The following is a 22,788-nucleotide window of genomic DNA, read 5'->3' on the forward strand; positions in this document are numbered from 1 at the left end:
AGTGGAACCGGAACTGGATGGTGGGGAAGTGGTGCAGTGCTGTCGCGCATACGTCAACGTGGGATGGTAGGACGCATATTTTTGATTCTATTTCTGTGGAATGTTTTTAAAGTTGGATTTAACTACACTCGGATGTTCGGTAAGTATATGCCTCTGTAATTTTAACACGAATACCAACATCTGCCTTTCATTTTCTCGTGTGGCAGACAATGTATCAGACGGATGACCGGCTCTCCTTGCTCGAACGTAACCGATTGCAATGTTTTTTTTTTTAATTGGGACATGTCAGATTAATTATAAAAAAACATCAGAGACTTTGTCGATACAATTCAATACATTTTACCGCAGCAATTATTTTATTTTGCTCTTACTTTGCGCATGCGACGTAAGGCTCGTTAGGCGTGCGCAGTCATGATTCCAACCGTTCCATCTTTTTTTTTGTTTAAACGTTTTTCAGCGGTCGAGTCCGTTTTTTTCCAGTAATAAGTTTCACCGTCTGGAAGTCCAAACCGTCCGTGGTTTTAAACGCATATAACTATTGAATACATAAACAAAATAATAACCGTTATATTAATAATCATACATTTCCGTGGGGTGAATCAGAATGAAATAACATGGGTAAACATTACAGGACAACTCTGTATTTTATTTTCGTAACTTCAATAAACACTGATAAAAACCATAATTTGACCATTGCTAAAAAAAACTACACTAAATTTTAAGAATTCAAAAATGTGACTTGATGACAACGAATTTGCGGGGTTGTATTTTTTAAATAGATTTTTACACTTTATTTTGCATAGACAGGTAGGAACTTTACATTGAGATATATGATGTAAAAAGTAAGCTTTTTCAAATCAATTTCTCAGTATACAATCAAAACAGACTCGGATGACATTTGAGGTTTACTAACAACTCATTTGTTGAGCATGACAGTATTTATTAAGGCAAATTAAAATAGTACTTTAATATAAAACCAACTGATGACCATTCATCTTAAATATATTGATACATATTTTTTTACTAATGACAAAATTCCATTACTTACATTAAATAAATATATAGCCCATAAACAGTACCTTGTGTTGTACACCCTTCACTAATGTGTTATAAGATAAAACATGTTTATGGTAGGCTCACCGCAAAACACCAGTAAAAGATTCAAAAACATAGTGGAAATGTTACAAACACTCCAAAACTATGAAGTAATGCCAAATAGCTTTGTATTCACAACATTAATATTTTTTTTCTTGTCATGTACAAAGATTACAGGATCACTGATTCCCGCTCAGCTGCACTGCATTGCACACCGTGGCCTTCAACTTCACTTATTGGACACTAGAGGGACTTCCTGGTCTACAGATGCTGTAGGTATTCCCCCGTACTCTTCTGTCCTGTACACAACCGCCCCCTCTTAGTGGCAGGCGATTTCTGATGTTACTTCTGAATGCATGTAATTAATACGCCGCCCTTCATGACGGTCGCATACTTCTCAAAGCTTAGTGCTTGATCACCACCTGCTCAAATGCACCAGCTGCGACCCTGAAAGAAAACACCACACATATTTCACATTCCAAGAAACAATGACACGCTTGTAAAAATGGTTCCAATTAAATATTATATTACGACTGGACTTAATTCATGAAATGCGACACACACATTGCAGAGTTACATAACTAACACCCACCGAGTAGGCTGGCTTCCCAAAGCTGTGCTCCCGCCAGGACCGACAAACAAACGTAGTCCTTCCTCTGTAAAAACAAGTGCAAATAAATACATTACAATCGGTAAATGCAATGGCGAAGAAAAAAAAATCCCTGTATCAGATTTTGATGCGTTACTGCACTTATTACTGTATTTTCCGGTGTATAAGGCGCACCTAAAAGCCTTGGATGGATTGGATTGGATTGGATTTGCCTTTATTAGTCTCGCAGTGGAGAAATTTACATTTCACAGCAGCAAAGTTATGAAAGAAATGAAAGTAGAAAAGCAAAACATAGATTGATTTTCTTTAAAGGACAACCGACGTCACTTTTTGTTTCCTAACTGACATCAGAAAAAACGTTTTATAGCATCTAAAATACACAAAACACGCAGTATGCAAAACACCAATAAAAATGGCTTAAAGTGTCCAAAATCTGCAAAACATTGAGCTGCGAATTGGGCATTTTCAGAAAGCCCCCCGCCCCCGGTTCGTGACGTCATGCCAAGACGTCTTGCATTGCTGGAGAATCAAAACAATGGCTTCAGATTCGGAGAATATGCTTTCTTGTTCCACATCCAGTTATGAATATGATTCAAATAGTTCTGAAGAGCAAAGCATGCGTGTTTACAATTGATTAAATAATTTATTACGTGCCATTTTGAGGCAACATTGGGGGGAAATGTATCACCCAAAAAGAGGCAGAAAATGACGACCGAGCTCCTGTGAGGAATTAATCAGCCCGTTTCCACAGGCTGATAAATTCCTTATATGGAGCTTGGTCGCCCTCTTCTGGCTCTTTTTGGTGCAACATGACGTTTTCAGACCAAACAAACACAGCAAATGCATTCACGTGATGGAAGGACTGCTACAATGTGTCCTTTTTTTCGGTCAGGGGCGTTCTTTCAGTGACGTCACGTACGGACTCGTCACCAACTCAAAAACAAGACTTCCGGAATATTCAGCGCAAGTCTTAAAACGTAAAATATAGCTATATGCGGTGGAATCTTTGTAAAATACGCTCAGTAGAAGTCATTTGAAGCCATTTTACAAATTATGGACACAACTTGTCCGGAGACGTCGGTTGTCCTTTAAACGTAATGACGTAAACTAACTGTCAATTTTGCATTACACCACTAGCAGCAGACAATCTCATCCAAGTGCGCCGAGACGCCGCATCGCTTGAATGTAATTTGATTCCGTTGACAGGATGTTAGCCGACATCCCAGTTTTAAGTACACACCCTCCGTACTGGAGTCCAAGATACCGTGACTGAAATCCTGGCCCTGCAGGATTTTGTCAATGATGTCGTCTGCGCTGACCCTGGTGTCGTTTACCCTCGTCAGCTGATTCTCCATTGAGTTTTGCTTAACCGGATGTCTAATTGGCAGACAAGAACAAGGTGGGATGTTGTGTAAAATCTGATCAATGGGAACATTTCATGTTCAATTTGTTGACTTTAAAATATCCATTTCCAGACGGATCGGATGTGGTGTGTTACCTTGATGTTTTGGCATGTGTGCAGTTCTGTTCTGTAGCGTGATGGCAGTTTGCGGGGTTTGTTGGAGAGGACCGGCTCTCCTTGTCTGCTTTTTCGGTTTGCTGCTCGTTGGGTTCCAGGATGCTCTCAATGCCGATTGAGGCGGAATCACCTGACTCATTCCTTTGATGTCTCAGATCTGGTGAGCTGGAATGATTTGAACTGTAGCCTGTAAAATAATATTCGAAGAAGTGAGATGAGAGGGAATACATCTATGTATATGGAATATATATATATGTACCAGAAACTTTGGACAGTTGACTGGTGTAGCTGGATGTTCTGGTGTGACCACTGGTAAATTTTTCCTCTGGAACTGGTGTCGCTAAATAGAGCAAAATCAGCATTTTAGTAAGCTAACCTAAAAATTATTGACTTTGTTTTATTCTGAACATAACCCTTTCCAAAATATTTCAAAACTACCATATTTTCTGGTCTATAAGGCGCACCCAAAAACCTTGATTTTCTTCAAAAGATTACCTTGTGCCTTATACGGAAATGTGCCTTATATGTGAAGTAATAATAATAATAATAATAATAATAATAATACATTTAAATTATAAGCGCCTTTCAAAACACTCAAGGTCACTTTACAGTCACCGGATACGTTTTTCTGTGGGTGAGCAGCGGCAGCCACACGCGCCTGCGTTCACTCAACCCGGAAGTAACTCTGCTAGAAAGCTAGCTAGCTAATAGATGGCTAACAGATAGCTAGCTTGGCCTTCACTCAACCTGGAAGCTAGCTAGCTAATAGACAGCGAATTCGATAACTAAGTAACTCGGATAGAAAGCTAGCTAGCTAATAGATAGCTAACAGATAGCTAGCCAGGCTTCAGTCAACCCTGAAGTAAATCAGATAGAAAGGTAGCTAGCTAGTAGACAGCTAATAGATACTTAAGTAACTCGGATAGAAGGCAAGCTAATGGACAGCTAACAGATAGCTAGCTAGGCCTTCACTCAACCCTGAAGTAACTCAGATAGAAAGCTAGCTAGTGAATAGACAACTAATTCGATAACTAAGTAACTCTGATAGAAAGCTTGCTAGCTAATGTATAGCTAACAGATAGATAGCCAGGCCTTCAGTAGTTGCGAGACCTGTCGTGGCTAAAGATGACTTCACATATAAGGTGCATCGGCGTATAAGGTTCAGTATAGTCTTTTGAAGAAAATCAAGGCTTTTGGGTGCGCCTTCTACGCCGGAAAATACAGTCATATTTCATAACCATGATCTGCAATGACAGTATCCCGTTGAGATCCACCACCCAGCTGTTTTAATTCCACATTGGCCAAGAATGTTAATTTGATGGCTTATTCGAGTCGGTTTGTGTGCCGCTACCTGTTAACGAATGGGATGTGTGCATGTCTCCTCCCTTACGTTCCTCGAGAAGACAGTCTGACTCAGCCTGCGGTACACCCAACGTCATGGCCGTGGATGAGGGCCTGCGAGGGGAGCCAGAAGTGTCCTTTTTAAAAGCAGATATTAAGACTTTGAAGTTGTTGTCATGATTGCACAATGTTATGCGTGCCCAACAGTCGGTATTATAAAACCCTGAGCATTTTTTTTTTAATTATTTGAAGAATTCGTACAAGAGAAAAAAACACATTCCTGTCTTAGTCGAGGTGAAACAAAGGCTACAAAAACACGTCATGACTTTCCCTTCTTGGACAAGCATGAACAGGCGTTAGTTCGAAATGGATGATTCGCGAGTTGATTTCCCGCATTTTCCCGTGTACAATTGTCCGTTTTATGTTGTTTATTATTTTGCTTTGTGTTGACGATGTTGTGAAGTGCTTTGTTACAGCTGTTGTGAAAGCGCGAAATAAATTAGTCTGTATTGTATATTTGGTGAACTTCTTTTCATTCATTGAAGATGCGCCTTATACTGTATATGAAAATACACCATTTATTGGGGGATTGCCTTATACACCGGAAAATACGGCATCTATTATATTTGGAACACTTTTTTTCATTCATTGAAGCTTATAGTCCGGTGCGCCTTGTATATGGAATAAGTTTGAAAATACACCATTCATTGGGGGTGCACCTTATACACCGGAAAATACGGTCAATTGTCATTGCTTGAGTACCACGTACTGCAGCAGACACTAATAGAGGCTGGCAACACCCTTTATTTCCTTCTGCGTTGCTATATTAAAACACAGAGGGGGGAAACCAGAGTCAGGAATGCATCATAATTCCATCGCACTGTGTTATAAATCCATCGCACGGAGTGAGTAACACTGAGTGGGATGTGTGACTCGGTTGCTACTAGGTTGGACTTTGGGTAGGGAGTTCCTTGGCTACAGATTATAAAATAACAGTAAGGCAAATTGTGGTCTTAAATGAATGTTCTTTGTTTACACTTGGCACAAGAGTCTGGCATGCTAACTGGGTTATACTTCCTTGGTATCGATCTTATCACTTTAATCGGACGTCGCAAATGACTGTCGGGGTGCGTTATCGGCGCTCAGATAAATTTGGGAGGATCAAAATGAGACTTTGATCTCGGCGGTTCATTTTCACGTCAGAAAACGGCAAGTGCGTCATTGAAGTGACATGGCAAGATGTTGCTTTGATTTCTAGAAGATAATGTTTTTTTTTTTTTTTTAACTACTGGTTAAAACATTGTCTGTATTGTCATGTTGCATGATGGTGACTTTGAATTCAGAGCAGTTGAATGAAGCTGATTGTTGTTATTTGCAGCGCGAAAGATTGTCTTGAAAAAAAAAGTTGGAAACAATGAAAAAAAGATTTAAAGGACAACCGACGCCTCCAGACAAGTTGTGTCCATAATTTGTCAAATCACTTCAAATGACTTCTACTGGGCGTATTTTACAAAGATTCCACGGCAGATAGCTATATTTTACGTTTCAAGACTCGCGCTGAATATTCAGGAAGTCTTGTTTTTGAGTTGATGACGATTCCTGACATCAGGTCAGGAACGCCCCTAACCGAGAAAGCGACACACAATGCATTTTGGGTACTTTGTTTGGTCTGAAAACTTCGTGTTGATCGGTGTTGATGGCGAAATTAGAAGGAAAACACATAAATAACGCGATGGTGAATCGTTGTGTTTGCACCAAGACTACTATCTGATACTAGTTGACACAAATTCCCAGCAGACAAATCAGCCCATTTCCAACGGAGCTTGGGCGCCATTTTGTGCATTTTTGGGGAGCTACACTGGAGTCCAGATGCCTCAAAATAATACGGAAGGACTTCTTTAATCGATTGCAAACATGTATGCTTTCCTCTTCAGAACTGGAGGAGTAACAAGAAAGCATCTTCTCCGAATCTAAAGCCATTGTTTTGATTCTCGAGCAAGGCAAGACGTCCTGGCGTGACATCACGAAAGAGGGGGCGGGACCTTCTGAAACTCGCCATTTCCGGGGTCATTTTTAGATAGAGGTATTTTAGATGCTATAAAACGTTTTTCTGATGTCAGTTAGGAAACAAAAAAATGGTGTCGGTTGTCCTTTAAGGGGTTAAAGAGGTCATCCTCACGTTTTAAAACATGGGTCCCCAGACATCAGTTGTGTTGTGATGACAACCTGCAAGATGAGATAAATGTCAGTCGAAGGATGATAAACAATCAGAAGATTTTCGAATGCATTTTTCTTTTGTGCTAAGACTTTAACTCATTTGCTGTCATTCACAAAGTTATATGTTATTGAAAATATGACGTAGAGCGGCATTCCCTAATTTGTTCGTTTTTGTTTTTTGTTTTTTTCATGCTTGAGTGCCGATAAAGCGCCGTCCGTGGCCTCTGGCAATGTTTTTTCTTTTCCACAAGGGAGCAGAATTCACTTTTTTCCATGCTAGTGTTTTGTTCCAGCTTCAGTTGTTGTTAAAACGCTATCAAAACCAACATGTCTGTATTGCATTGGACAGCCGCCCTCATTTCAAGCTCATATAACTCCAGAGCCATAAAATTTTGGAATTAACTCTTTTTCTGATGAAAGAAGAGAGTCTAAGGCACAGGTGTCAAAGTCAAGGCCCGGGGGCCAAATCCGGCCCGCCACATCATTTTATTCGGCCCGCGAAAGCAAATCAATCTTGTGAAATTCCATGATGTGTGCTAAAATCCTAACCAAAATTTCGGATTTTTGGATGTAAACCACAATAACAGTCATTATTCTTGACTTCAGATTTGAAAACTAGTTCTTCATTTATTCATTGTGCGCTCTATATGTAATATGTGGAGGGGATTAAACATTCTAATGGCTTCCCCAAATTCATAACGTCCCTCGAGAGGAAACCATAACTACAATGTGGCCCTCGGCAAAAAAATGACTTTGACACCACCGGTCTAAGGTTTCTTAGGCTGCATTGAATATTTATGTAGTTCTAAAACTCAATATTCTGTTGGTCCTGGAATTCAAGTAACAATGACAAAAACCATGGCACTGGAGTGGACACATTTTTTGCACACGTCTAGCAGTGAATGAGTTAATTTGAGACCGACTAGGGGTGGTTACCTTAAGAATGGAATTGTCCTGTCTGGTTTTCTTGGTATCATATCCCTCCAGGAGACATCTTCTTGTAGTGCTGCCTGACCCGGCAAACTCGGACAGGTTTAAATCAGCAAAGCCCAGCTGCATGTGGTTGACAAAGCAACATTTGTTACTTGTTAACTGTGTAGATTCTGAATGACAGATACGGTTTTTCAATCAGTCCAACCAGAAGCAAACATAAAAAGGAGTCACAGTGTGAAAAGTACACCGAATGCCTGCTGTTGACTATATTGTGTGAAAGGAGTGATAACCTTATTCCAATTGGATTATTGATTGTGAAGCTCACAGATAGAAGAAATACCTTTGCAAATGCTTTCCCGCCCTTCATTTCCTGGAATGACAAAAAAAAAAAAAAAAAAAAACAGAATCGGTTAGCATAGTGTCAGGGATGTTTGTTCGGACACTGAGAACAAAGGATCGAACACAGGAGGATTGTTTTTTTACTGCCGGCAGGGGGCGCAGTTTTTGCAAATGTATGTGACACATTAGTAAAACACAGTCTTCTTGATTTGAATACCACACCCCCGGATGTCCCATGGTACAAACACCAACATCCATAAACCAATAGAAATTAAACATTTTAATGGTTTGTCTTTCCGTGAACTGATAGATTTGTAACATGGCTAATGAGCTCTTCCTGTGAAGGAGTTTAGCAAGTCCTAAATTCCGCCCAAGGTCAGATCTCCTACTTGAGGATGACAATTTAACAGGCTGTGCCTGTTCACCTCACATTTACCCCAGATTTTCTGTGCTTCCATTGTGGGCCTTGTATTCAGTGTTTGTATCAAGTGTTTAAACCTGATGAAACCGGCCACTCATTCCATCAAGCCATCAACGACCATCACAAAGGTGAATAAAACAATTTTATTATACAATACGCTGTCTGTAAGTAAAGAATCTGTTTTAAATTACACTTTATTATACAGTATAGTTTATTTCTTTAATTACAATACCATAGCACATTTATTATACATAAATAAGGTATATATGTGTAGTTTTAAGGCATAGAAAATTAGAAAGTAGAAAATTATGTTTTATGGGGACCTGGTAACGGATTATTCTCATTTTAATGGTTTCCTCTGGGAAATTAATTTTTGAGATACACACTTTTCACCTTACACACTCTGTCTGGGAACCAATTAAGTTCGTAAGCCAAGGTATCACTGTACATCACAGTGGTGCCTGATTTACACTATAAACCCACGCCTGCTCTACGCAGTGACTTTGGGATCACAGTTACGAAATTAACATTCCTTCTTAACTTGCGTCATCATTTTCATGAATCGACACTTTCAATTCTCACTTCCGACATTTTTGTCACATCGACAGAATTCATTTTGAAGGGGACGAAACATGACACGTACCTTACGTACTGACACTCGACACACGCATGGATCCAGTACACCCGTCCGGGCATTAGCACTCATTTTACACACAAAGGTGAAGTGTTTTCTCCAGTACACACAGTTGGCTTGGACGGGCTCCCTAGAAAAGAAAGAACGCAGATTGAAAAATTTTACTCGGACTAACTACAGGAAAGGATTCGAATATTTCGATTCATGTTTCAAAACGACATGAAAATCACAATTTTCTATATAAACCTTCGGTTTGAGCCTCCCCAACTTAAAACAGTTTTGAAAATAGAGTGTACAATTTGGTTTGTCTTAGCAAAGCATTACCCTGGTGATGTTTTGATGACTAACGATGGGGTTGGCATGCGTTACGTCTCATCTCGTTTTTCCAAAGTGACTCATATTGGCTGTTCGCAACAGATGATGTTTTTTTTTCCCCAAGGAAGGAAGTTAGTTTTCTTATTTTGGTTATCACCATGGAGTCCGTAAACTGTCCTCACGTTTTGCCTTTGTATAAAATGCATGATTTAACCTCAGAGTTATGAAGCAGAATTTCTATCCACGAGGGACATCTGCTGCCATTTTCACAGAGTACTGTAAAAACAACAAATCAATCCATAATACTGTTTTTTTTTTCATTAAATAGCCAGTTAGAGAATTCCTGTCAGGTTGACTACGGTGCTTTTGAGACATACCACTTTAATAAATAAATATGTTCTCATCAACAATTGAGCCAGGTAGTTGCTAAGCAACAAGTAACCTCAATGCAGCGGTACAATCGCCATTTCATTTTAGAAGTATCTCATTGTAAATAATAACAATAATACATTTATGTAAAGTAAGTTCTGCCTTCTACAAAAAAATAAAGTACGTTACAGTATTCCCTTGTATACACATACAATAAACTAGTGCAAGTAGTTCTTGGACAATAACTGAAGCTTAAGGTACTATACCTTCATCCAACAAGTTAAAGCGCTCGCTTGCTTTGTACACGTGTACAATAAATACATTCATGTACACCATTGGACCCTTTCATTAAAGTATATTGAAGCATTCCTTTGTGTACTGGTAAAAGTTAAAATACTCCTTTATACGATTAGGTTGAAGTACTCCCTCTTACAATACAATACCACCCATCCCCTTTCAAATTGCTGCTGTTGACTGCAAATGTCCCCATTTTGGGACAAATGAAGGTTTTCTGATTCTGATACATCGTTACTCTTAGTCAGTTTAATAGTTAACGTACTAAGTTTAAATATTTCCTCATACAATCGCAAAAGAAATGACAAACTTGCGTGTACATTTGTGCAATAATTAACGTGATACCGCATACAACAACCAAAGTTTTATTCCCTTGTACCGCCGTTCAGTAAGTGTTCAATAAGTTAAGTACAGTCGCTTCCACAATAAATGACAACACTTGTGGATTAGTTCGTGGACATCTTTTAACTGTTTTAGAAGTCAATTAAAAAACCCAATTGTCGTTAATTGAATGTAAAAAAGTAAATATTGTTAATTTCACAAAGTAATACGTAGATCAAAAATATCGAATTTGGTGTGACGTAGTATTTGGTGTTTATTTTTCAAAATAAAAGCTAAACGGAGATTTCTGACCATGCATCATCTCCATTCCATAAACAACTCCATTACATCAAGAACAAAACAAATCTGACGTATATTATCAGACTCAGAATCAGAAAACCTTTAATCGTCCTCAATGGGGAAATGTGCAAGAGTAAGAGTCTTACCGAGAAGACTCTTGGACGAAGGCTCCGTGTACAAGGCGAACTTTGCAAAACAAGACACCGTTGACAAATGGAACTGACGACAACTCCTCCAAATCGAAATCCACTTTGAATTCGAATCTCTTTTTCATGAGAAAGAACGACATTACTGCGTCAAAGTGGGCGACGGCGCTGCAGACGGGTGCCGGAAGGCAGCCGGAGAACAACACGACGGGACTTGCTCAACCGATTGCTGCCCCCCCCTGAGCTGTTCAAAACCTTTTCAAAAACCATACGGGCTTCTCCTTGCCCACAGTTTGTTGCTCATTGAGACACTCGTGACGTGTCATCATTTCGTTGGCTGCAACACTGAAAACAAACTTTCTTCGCATGGTGGAAAGCGACAGTTAGCTTAGCTTACACATTATGCATTTCGACCGCAACGCTCCATTCTGTCACCGAGAAGTCATAAAAAGCAGCTCGCCGTCACAAAACGAATGCAAAATATGACGCAACTGCAACGTTTACGGATCCATTTAAAGGTCACATGAACTTGAAAAAACAAAACAAAAAACATTGCGGGCATGAAAGTAATCGTTTTACTAGAGGTTCACTTCAGCTAGTGATGCATTTTGTTTTTTGCAGTCATACAATCCCGCCCGATCAAAGGTAAAGAAAAATCCCAGTAATTGTTGCTTGTAGTTTGTATGAGTGTCGAACTGTACTGCTACATCGTGGGGCAGGTGCCAAAGCCCCCCACCCCCCAAAAGGTCCCCCATCGCCAATGTTTGGGGCATTTCGGTAGGGGAGGTGTACTGTACATATTCACATTTTCCTGTTCAATAATTCACTCGCGAACACAAACACAAGCAAAAAATGGGAAATCAGGAAAAACTTATCTTGTAACTGTAAAGTGTCAGAGTTTTGGAAGGCGCTTATAAATGAAATTTATTATTATTATTATTATTATTATTATTATTATTATTATTATTATTCATAAATGTTAAGTCTCACGATTTGGTCGGGAGACTCCCGATTTTGACCCCAATATTCACTTTAAAGCAACTACAGTATTGACACAATACGGACAGTTAATTTGTAAGGCGAATCAAAAGAAAAGATAAAAAACTAAATATATTTTCATAGTAATTGAATGTATCAACAATAAAAGCATGTTTGTGTTTTATTTACTTCTAATTTACACTTTTGTCATGTTCACATTCTTTCAACACATACCACAGAGTCGCGAGTACAAAAATCTGATTTATGATTTCTGAAACTCTGTCTGTATGTATGTATGTATGTATGTATGTATGTATGTATGTATGTATGTATGTATGTATGTATGTATGTATGTATGTATGTATGTATGTATTATTATTACATAAGAAATGTAATCATTTCAACATATTTCTTGGAAATGTGGAAAAAATATATATACGTTTTGGTCTTTTCGCTGTTCATTTTGATTCAAATGGTGTGTTTTCACCAAATCATGTACAATATTGTGAAATAAATTTAACACCTTGACTTGGGGGGGGGGGGAACTAACATCATTGAAATTATTATTCTATGTTTTACATAAAAAACACATCACACAAACAAACAAAAATATGAAAATGCTCGAGTAGTGGAGTCCTCTTTCTGGCATTTTTTTGCTCCATTTAAAATGATTTGGAGCTAAAAAAAATCGTTGCTTGTGTTGTTTTTAAATCCGGCAGCGTCGGTGGCAACTCAATAAAACACCGCCGCCTCGCGGCCGCCTCCCACATTACGCATAAAGAAACCTTACACTGCGTGTTTCAAACGACACATCCGTGAAGATGGATAGAGAGACTAGGCCCAGCATTTCCTTCTCTGTTTTCGTTCGCTATCACAACAAACGGACAACTACAAAGTTCACCTGCGAGGGACCATGCTAGAATCTTCGCATCCACGGGTTGTGTGCGCTGGTGTGCTTTTTACTTTCGCTTCATTGCTATTTTTCCGCAGAAAATGCTGCGAATAGCGTCGCAGCCGTCGTAGCTCCGCCCCCGCCACTACTGCATTTCCTCCCTGTGAAGCTTTGGAAGCGCTTTGCGTTTGTACTGGACGATCCAATATCCGTGTAAGAATTTCAACAATACACATCTTGGTTTTTTATGTTGAAGCTATAACGTCGTCGGTTGTTTCCAACATGGATTAAGAGATAATTGGTGTCACGCGCGTCGCTTACACACGACCTGCACGATGTTTCGGACGTTGCGGAGCGGTTTACTGCCCAAAGCCCGGTGCTGGGATGCCGACAGTGAGCGGTCCTACCAGGACCTGTTTGAAAAACTCGATGCGAATAAAGATGGCATGGTGGATGTCGCCGAACTACGGGCGGGCCTGAAAGCGATGGGAGTGTTCCGCCAAGGTGCTGCTCAGGTACAGCTCGGCCCCGGGGAGCTTGTGCGAACTCCGGAACCCTACTCGGTCGCCTTCCCCTTTGCATGCATTCCCATCAAGAAAAGTGCTGGCGAGAATGAGCCACTGTGGGTGTGCGTGTGTGTTTGCAGAAAATTGTGATGAGTGGTGACCAGAACAAGGACGGCAGTCTGGACTTTCACGAGTTTACCAAATATTTGAAGGAGCACGAGAAGAAACTGCGGCTGACGTTTAGGAGTCTGGATAGAAACAACGACGGTAGGAATTGCTTCACCGTCTAAACACTGTAAGAATTCACTTATGCTGGCACACATTCAAGTCCGGAAAAAATAAGAGACCACTGCTACAAGATGTGTTTAGATTAGGGGTTCTTTGACCGACTACTCCCAAAATACCAATATAAATAGTGTCCTTTTGTTTTAAAAATAGAAAATGGCCGAAACACCATAAAAGTCCGAAAAGAAAAATGGAGGTGAAGCTGAACCATCATGATGGACTGTACTATAATTATTTTCACACTGTAACAAGTATTAGTATCATTATCAATCTCCCGCAGAGCTTGCTGATGATTTGAATCGTGTATTGGAGAAATGAAAAAAAAAAAATAGACCCATACTGTTTGTTGAGGTTCAACAGCAAAATTTGCATTAACTCATTCACTGCCAGACGTCATACATGTTAAGTCTCACGATTTAGTTGGGAGACCCCCGATTTTGACCACAATCCTCACAATAATTTGTAAGGAGGAACAAAAGAAAATGTAAAAAAAAACAAAATACATTTACAGTATAAACTAATGTAATATATAAATAATAATTATTATAATAAATGTCATTTATAAGCTCCTTTCAAAACTCTCAAGGACACTTTCCAATCAGCCTTTTCGTGTTTTATTGACTTATAATTGACACTTTTGTCACGCTCACATTATTTTAACACGCACCACAGAGTCGCGAGTACAAAATTGTCCCGATTTATGATTTATGAAACTTAACATGTATGAGACGTGCAAAAATGTGTCTACTCCAGTGCCAGGGTTTTTGTCATTGTCACTCGAATTTCAGGACCCACAGAATGGAATTTTAAGACTACATAATACTTATAATAATAAAACATTTCATTTATAAGCGCCTTTCAAAACTCTCAAGGACACTTTACAGTCCCAGGATATTTTTTCTGCGGGCGAGCAGCGGCAGCCACACGCACCAGCGTTCACTCAACCCGGATAAACATTCAATGTAGCGTAAAAAAAAACGCTGTGAAAAATCATCTGTGAAAAAGAATTAATTCATAAATGATATAGGTCTGGAGGTATCTGAGCTTCAAATGAGGACGGCTGTACAAAATACATTACAATACATCCATATTCATTTATGTAGCGCTTTAAAAATATCTGAAGCTGGAACAAGGCGCTAACGTGGACAAAAGGGAAATGCTGCCCCCTTGTGGAAAACCAAAGAAAATTTGCCAGAGGCCATGGCCAGCGCTTTATCGGCACCCTAGTATGAAAAAACAAAACAAATTGGGGAATGTCGCTCTACGTCCTATTTTCAATTCCCAAATACATTTGTGAATGGCAATGAATGAGTTAACTGCAATTGTTATCGTCATGCCAGGTCGGATCGATGCCACTGAGATCCAGCAGTCTCTTTCTGAACTTGGTTTGGACATCAGCAAAGTGGATGCCTTGAAAATCCTGCAAAGGTTTGCCTCCCAATACCTTTTTTACCCCCAACTACAATGAAAATAAGTCACATTTTCTTTCTATCAGCTAGAATTTGGACTTCTTAAAGGGCAACCGACGTCACTTTTTTGTTTTTTAACTGACATCATTAAAACGTTTTATAGCATCTAAAATACCCAAAACACGCAGTATGATATTTTTTATTCAAATGCAAAGCACCAATAAAAATGACTTAAAGTGTCCAAAATCTGCAAAAAATTGAGCTGCGAATTGGGCATTTTCAGAAAGTCCCGCCTCCAGTTTGTGACGTCACGCCAAGACGTCTTGCATTGCTTTTGAATCAAAAAAATGGCTTCAGATTCGCAGAATATGCTTTCTTGTTACACATCCAGTTATGAATATGATTCAAATAGTTCTGAAGAGGAAAGCATACAAGTTTGCAATTGATTAAATAATTTATTCTGTGTCATTTTGAGGCAAACGGGCGGGGGGGAATGTCTCACCCAAAAAGAGGCAAGAAAATGGTCACCGAGCTGTGAGGAATGAATCAGTTAATAAATTCCTTCCATGGAGCTTGGACTCCCTCTGCTGGCGGCTTTTGGATGTAACACACGGTTTAAAAAAAACAGTACAGCAAAATACATTGACGTGATGGAAAGACGCTACAATGCGTCTTTTTTACTGTCAGGAGGCGGTCCTTTTCTGACGTCACGTGAGGACTCGTCACCAACTCAAAAACAAGACTTCCTGAATGTTCAGCGCGAGTCTTAAAACGTAAAATATAGCTCTATGCGGTGGAATCTTATTAAAATACGCCCAATAGAAGTCATTTGAAGCCGTTTTACAAATTATGGACAGAACTTGTCCGGAGACGTCGGTTGTCCTTTAAATATTTTTCTGTGATATATTTTTTAATCCCCCAGCATGGACATTGATGGCACCATGATGGTTGACTGGAACGAATGGAGAGAACATTTCCTGTTTCACCCCGCACACAACCTGCAGGAAATCATCCGCTACTGGAAACACTCTTCGGTACGACTCATTTGCCGCACACACGTGAAATAAAACAGTCGCTTGTGAAATGCCGTCAATCAATTATGCAATCCAATCACAATCACGTGTTGTCCACTCGTCAAGCCTTTTTTTTTTTATAGATGATATGGATTTTTTTTCTCTCCAGTCAACATTTTGGCCGCTGCTTAGAAAGACTTTGGCTGTCTAAAATAATTAGGTCAGCTCTGTTGTAACACTCCCAGCGGCTCTTAATCCAAATTAAGTGGAGAGCGCCGACTTAGTTAGTTAATGTTTAGCATGCTTAGCTTGTGGCTACATCATGTGGACAAAAACTATTGGACCAACTCTTTGGGGTGAAAATCCTTCCTTCAATTTTACTGGGAGGTGTTCAGAATATTTTCGAATGTGTCTCCAAGCAAATTAGGCCCATCGCTCGCCGAGTTAGCATGTGGAGTTAGCATGTCGGCCCCACTGTGCAGAGGTTTGATTCCGGACGGCCTTGGATTAACTGGCAATCGGTTCAGGGTGTCCAAAGACACATGGGATAGGCTCCAACAACCCCGTCCCGAGACCCCGTGAGGATAAACGGATTAGAAAATACATACAAATGGATGGAACATGAAATCCATATTGCGCAAGTGGTTGATCATATCCCATCGACTCACTGATGAGATTTAAAGGACAACCGACACCATTTTTTTGTTTCCTAACTGACATCAGAAAAACGTTTTATAGCATCTAAAATACCCAAAACACGCAGGCTGATATTTTTAGTCAAATGCAAAACACCAATAAAAATGACTTAAAGTGTCCCAAAACTACTTCAAAATGACCCCAAAAATGGCGAGTTTCAGAAGGACCCGCCCCCTTGTTCGTGACGTCACACCAGGACATATTGCCTTGCTCGAGAATCAAAACAATAGCTTCAGATTCGGAGAAGATGCTTTCTTGTTACTCATCCAGTTATGAATATGATTCAAATAGTTCTGAAGAGGAAAGCATACATGTTTGCAATCGATTAAAGAAGTCCTTCCGCGTCAATTTGAGCCGTCAGGACTCCAATGTAGCTCCCAGAAAATGCACAAGATGGCGCCCAATCTCTGTTGGAAATGGGCTGATTTGTGTCAACTAGTATCAAATAATAGTCTTGGTGCGACAGACGAGGATTCACCATCGCATTAGTTGTGTTTTCCTTCTAATTTTGACATCAACACGGATCAACACGATGTTTTCAGACCAAACAAAGTACCCAAAATGCATTGCGTGTCGCTTTCTCGGTCAGGGGCGTTCCAGATGTGACGTCACATCAGGAATCGTCACCAACTCAAAAACAAGACTTCCTGAATACTCAGTGCGAATCTTAAAACGGCAAATATAGCTATATGCGGTGGAATCTTTGTAAAATACGCTCAGTAGAAGTCATTTCAAGTGATTTTACAAATTATGGGCGAAACTTGTCCGGGGGCGTCGGTTGTCCTTTAACTCATTCACTGCCATTCCCGAATTTATTTGAGAATTGAAAATATGACATAGAGCGCCATTCCCGAATTGCTCGGGTTTTGGTTTTTCTTGCTTGGGTGCCGTTGAAGCGCTGGCCATGGCCTCTGGCAATTTTTTCCTTTACCACAGGGGGGCAGCATTTCCCTTGTTTCCATGTTAGCGCTTTGTTCCAGCTTCAGGTGTTATTAAAGCACCTTAAACACTGGAAAATACGGTAGCTCTGCACCTTGTTTCACCAAAAGACTCGCTGCTTTTGCTTTTGGGAAAACACCGCTCATGTTTATCCGAAGCTCTGAATGCTTCTGTCAACTAGGGCGCAGGTCATTGCTTATCTTTCTTTACAGTTTGGAATTAATTCACTGCGCTGTTGTTGTGATTCTTGAATTTAACACATTCACTGCCAGATATGCGTAAAATGTCTCCACACCAGTGCCAGGGTTTTTGTCATTGTCACTCAAATTCCAGGACCCACAGAATATTGAGTTTCAGGACTACATATACACTCAATGCAGCGTAAGAAACCTTAGACTCTCTCCTTTCATCAGAAAAAAAAGTTCATTCCTAAATTATCTAGGTTCTGGAGTTATATGAGCTTGAAATGAGGGCGGCTTTCCAAAATACAGGGTGACCCAAAAAGATGCATACCCATGAACATTTCAATTGTGGCTTTGATTAAAAAGTTATTTATTTCAAATTGCAACCACACGGTATTCAGTTTATGGAAGACCTTTCACCAGAGTTTTGGCTATTTCTGTCAATTTTTAGTCAAAATATGGCTTTCACAAGATGCAACAACTTTTACACAGTGTGTAAAAGTGATTGACAACTTTGTCAGACGAGCACAGGTTTGCTTGCAACAAAATGGTGGACATTTGGAACACATCTTGGGAAAGCCATACATGGACTAAAAATTGACAGAAATAGCTGAAACTCCGGTGAATGGTCTTCCATAAACTAAATAATGTGTGGTTGTAATTTGAAATAAATAGCTTTTTAATCAAAGCCACAATTGACATTTTCATGGGTACGCATCATTTTGGGTCACCCTGTACAATGCAATACATACATTTTGGTTCATATAGCGCTTTAACAACAGTTGAAGCTGGAACAAAGCGGTAACGTGGAAAAAAGGGAAATTCTGCCCCCCGGTGGAAGGGGAAAAAAATTCCAGAGGTCTGGCCAGCGCTTTATCAGCACTCAAGCATGAAAAAACAAAACTCGAGAAAATTTAAAAACAAAACGGGAATGGTGCTCTACATCATATTTTCAATTCCCGAATAAATTTGGGAATGGCAGCGAATGAGTTAATGTTTCATCATCTTTGTCGGCTGCCGTTTGTCAACTCGTTGCATGCGATATGGTGACTTCAGAAAAGGAAGTTGAAGGAGCTTAATGATGTAATGATGCGGCCGATGTGTTCCGTAGGTGCTGGATATCGGTGACAGCCTCGCCATCCCCGATGAGTTCACCGAGGAAGAGAAAAGCTCGGGCGGTTGGTGGAAGCAACTTGTCGCAGGCGCCGTGGCGGGCTCCGTCTCTCGCACCGGTACGGCCCCTCTTGATAGATTAAAGGTTTTCATGCAGGTAAATCCACTTCAAGCAAAAGGTTGTTTTTGTTTTTTTTTGGATGAGAAATGTCAACGGCGTTGTTTTATCTCATCCAGGTTCACTCCACCAAAAGCAACAAAATAAGTCTGGCAAAAGGTTTCAAGCAGATGATCGTGGAGGGAGGCGTCATTTCGCTGTGGAGGGGCAACGGCATCAATGTTCTCAAGATCGCACCTGAGACGGCTATCAAATTCATGGCGTATGAACAGGTGGCGATCTTCTTCAAAATGTATGCAATGTGGGGGGGATACAGTACAGCAACTTTTTTCCCCCCCCCCAACCCCCTTTGTTGCAGTTTAAGAAGTTGTTATCGGGTGAAGGGGAAAAAATTGAGACGCACAAAAGGTTTCTGTCTGGCTCGCTGGCTGGCGCAACTGCACAGACCGCCATTTACCCCATGGAGGTACCATTTGTGTTGATTTGGGACTCAACCCCCATTTAGTGTTGAGATAAAGCGCAAATTGGTGAAAATCCACACTATAGAAAAGCCATATAAGAAATCATGACCTATTTTATTTTATTTTATTTTATTTACATGGGTTGAAAGGTTTTGGCCCATTAATTCAGTCACTGCCTTTCACAAATTTATTCGGGAATTGAAAATATGACATAGAGCGCCATTCCCGTTTTTTTTTTTTTTTTTCATGTTTGCGTGCCGATAAAGCGCTGGCCATGGCCTCTGTCAATGTTTTTTTTTTTTACTTTTCCACAAGGAGGCAGCATTTCCCTTTTTTCCATGTTAGCGCTTTGTTCCAGCTTCAGCTGTTGTTAAAGCGCTATATAAACCAATATGTATGTATTGCATTGTATTTTGGACAGCTGCCCTCATTTCAAGCTAATATAACTCCAGATCCATATCATTTATAAATTAACTTTTTTTTTCTGATGAAAGAAGAGTCTAAGTAAGGTTTGTAACGCTGTATTGAATGTTTAAGTAGTCCTAAACCTTAGTAAGTTAAATTTATTATTATTATTATTATTATTATTATTATTATTATTACAATTATTATTGTTATTATTATTATTACAATCACTATTATTATTATTATTATTATTACAATCGCTATTCTTATTATTCTTATTATTATTATTATTATTATTATTATTTTGTGGGTTCTGGAATTCAAGTGACAAAGACAAAAACCCTGGCACTGGAGTGGACACAAGGCACTCATAAATGACATTTATAATAATAATAATAATAATAATAATAATAATTATTATTATTATTATTATTATTATTATTATTATTGTTGTTATTATTATTTTTATTATTGCACATGTCTGGCAGTGAATGAGTTAATATGGGAAAGTTAAAAAAAAAAAGAAATAAATAATAGTAGTAATATTAAAAAATGGCCACCAGAGGGCAGCGTTGAGTCTCCTGAATGAGATCAGCTGTATCCAAACAATCCTTGACTCTTGAGAACATCTCTGGAAAATGTTATCATGACAGCAAATAGCTTTTCAGCTGTGGCTTTCCTTCATGGAGTTTGTATGCTCTCCCCGTGCTCACGTGGGTTTTCTCCGGGTAGTCTGGGGCCACTGAAATACTGTAATAAACCAACCTGGTGGCAGAATTCATTCCGTCTTTTCGTCTCTTTCCCCAAGGTATTAAAAACTAGACTGACACTGAGGAAAACCGGCCAGTATTCAGGAATGTTCGGTTGCGCCAAGACAATCCTAAAGAAAGAAGGCGTCAAGGCCTTCTACAAGGGCTACATTCCAAACTTACTTGGCATTATTCCCTACGCGGGGATAGACCTCGCTGTTTATGAGGTACAGAGACCGGACGACGAGTATTCATCAACAAATTCCTTCGCTGAACTTTTTTTCTCTGCACTCTTGCTCCAGAGTCTGAAGAATGCATGGTTATCGTACCACACCAAAGATTCGGCTAACCCAGGTGTTCTTGTGTTGCTGGGATGCGGGACCATTTCGAGTACTTGCGGACAGCTAGCGAGCTATCCACTCGCCCTCGTCCGCACACGCATGCAAGCAAGAGGTAACTTGCTAACTGAATCTTGATGCTAAGCGAAGCTTTGTTGTTTTCTCGTTAAATCTTAAAAAAACATTTTTTTGCCAAAAAAAATGTCTCTGAGGTAGGGGGAATGTTTAAAGGTTGTAAGGCATTTTAGTTTCATCCTAAAATATCACACAAGCCCCACGTTTTCAATTACAGTGATACCTTGGCTTACGAACTTAATTGGTTCCCAGACAGAGTGTGTAAGGCGAAAAGTGTGTATCCCAAAAATTAATTTCCCATAGGAAACCATTAAAATGAAAATAATCCGTTCCCAGGTCCCCATCAAACATACTTTTCTACATTCTAATTTTCTAAGCCTTAAAACTACACAAAATATACCTTATTTTATGTATAATAAATGTGCTATGGTATTATAATTAAAGAAATAAACTGTACTGTATACTAAAGTCATTTTATTTACCTTTGTGATGGTCGTTGATGGCGTGATGGAATGGAGTGGCCGGTTTCATCAGCATTAAACACTTGATGAGGAACGTAGCCTTCTTCTTTCACCATCTTGAGGAATGATCCCTTGTAGGTGCTTTCTCTGTGATAATTTTATCTAGTTCCTCATCAATTGTATTCTGTTTAGCTGGGTTGATAGCTTTTTGTATCAAGTGTACAGATAACTTGTGCGGGTTGTTTGTGGAGCCTGATTGATGGGATATTTTAACCTTGCAGTCTACACTCTGCCTTTGAACTATCAAAGTTGAAACTCACTCACTGTCGTCTGCCAGTCTCTTCAATGTTTAAACCACCTCCCCTCACTGCTGTGTTCTTGACCAATCACGTGGCTTTAACCGAAGACTGGGGGCGGGGAATAGAGGACAAAAAAGTCGGCGGCCATTTTGTTGTTAGAAGAACGGGCTCATTCGCGAATGACACATCGCTCATTGAGGCAGCTCCGTGTATGAAAAAAGTTCGTATGCCAAGGTAAAATTTTCATAAATTTAACATTTGTAAACCGAAAAGTTCGTAAGCCAAGGGGTTCGTAAACCAAGGTATCACTGTATTTCTCTTATTTCTCCTCAGCATCCTTGAATGCGTCGGACCAGCCCACCATGAGTTCCCTTCTAAAGAACATTTTCATCAAAGACGGCTTTTTTGGACTCTACCGGGGTATCCTGCCTAATTTTATGAAAGTTATTCCAGCTGTCAGCATCAGCTACGTCGTTTACGAGTACATGAAGATTGGTTTGGGACTTAGCAAATGACGCGGCAAACAAACAAGTGCGGACACCCTGTTTTCTGCTGAATGATAAGAAATAGCTGGCGAAATGTGGCATGACCTTGGCCAGCTTAAACTGGACCTGACCGTGGTCAGACAGATGTACTTTATTGCACTAAGAATGCTCTGCTCTTAGCTAAAAGCTGATTTATTTATACTTACAGCATGCTTATTTGTCTTCCTGCTGCTGTGAAAGACACTGAAATGTCCACCCTTTGCAAGCAAAAAAATACTTGACTCAAGAGCTGAACTGTACGTGAATGCAAACATAAAATTGTGAAACTACAAAACCAAACTGGTTGTCGAATGTGACATATTGTTATCGAGACTAAACTGATGGTTGTCAAAGCCTACTTTCAATGTTTTTATGTTTTTTTTTTTAAGTTCCAGCATGACCGCAATCCTGTGGATGAGTGAATTAGATAGTGGATGGATGGACCATGCGGAATCCATCACTCACTCGAATGCCATTTTTATTCGCCTTTA

At 39.7% G+C, this 22,788-nt stretch overlaps 2 protein-coding genes across 7 annotated transcripts; one reads left to right on the forward strand and one right to left on the reverse strand.

Moving 5' to 3' along the window:
• Position 1: 1 nt before the first annotated feature.
• On the forward strand, positions 2-22,655 carry LOC148891299 (mitochondrial adenyl nucleotide antiporter SLC25A24-like). 5 transcript variants are annotated; one of them, XM_089007545.1, is made up of 12 exons: positions 2-139; positions 1,266-1,367; positions 13,371-13,497; positions 14,856-14,943; positions 15,847-15,958; positions 18,866-19,024; positions 19,105-19,257; positions 19,344-19,451; positions 20,660-20,827; positions 20,903-21,053; positions 21,812-22,007; positions 22,107-22,655. In XM_089007545.1, exons 1-12 carry the CDS (start codon positions 101-103, stop codon positions 22,204-22,206), a joined length of 1,503 nt encoding a protein of 500 aa, XP_088863671.1. In that variant the 5' UTR covers positions 2-100; the 3' UTR covers positions 22,207-22,655. The 5 variants fall into 5 exon arrangements, with proteins under 5 accessions (XP_088863671.1, XP_088863669.1, XP_088863672.1 ...); XM_089007543.1 differs by lacking the exon at positions 2-139 and having other exon boundaries at positions 172-1,367; XM_089007544.1 differs by lacking the exons at positions 2-139; positions 1,266-1,367 and adding an exon at positions 12,592-13,239.
• On the reverse strand, positions 1,207-11,815 carry LOC148891300 (EEIG family member 2-like). Of its 2 annotated transcripts, none has more exons than XM_089007551.1 (11): positions 10,855-11,815; positions 9,119-9,239; positions 8,056-8,085; positions 7,719-7,835; positions 6,745-6,791; positions 4,576-4,679; positions 3,484-3,564; positions 3,204-3,411; positions 2,946-3,082; positions 1,688-1,751; positions 1,207-1,542 (listed from the first exon to the last, which is right to left on the reverse strand). In XM_089007551.1, exons 1-11 carry the CDS (start codon positions 10,995-10,997, stop codon positions 1,500-1,502), a joined length of 1,095 nt encoding a protein of 364 aa, XP_088863677.1. In that variant the 5' UTR covers positions 10,998-11,815; the 3' UTR covers positions 1,207-1,499. The 2 variants fall into 2 exon arrangements, with proteins under 2 accessions (XP_088863677.1, XP_088863679.1); XM_089007553.1 differs by lacking the exon at positions 10,855-11,815 and adding an exon at positions 10,060-10,214.
• Positions 22,656-22,788: the final 133 nt, after the last annotated feature.

This window comes from Hippocampus bargibanti, linkage group LG11 (assembly GCF_051943395.1).
Source record: "Hippocampus bargibanti isolate YZ-2025 linkage group LG11, ASM5194339v1, whole genome shotgun sequence".
Lineage (NCBI taxonomy): Eukaryota > Metazoa > Chordata > Actinopteri > Syngnathiformes > Syngnathidae > Hippocampus > Hippocampus bargibanti.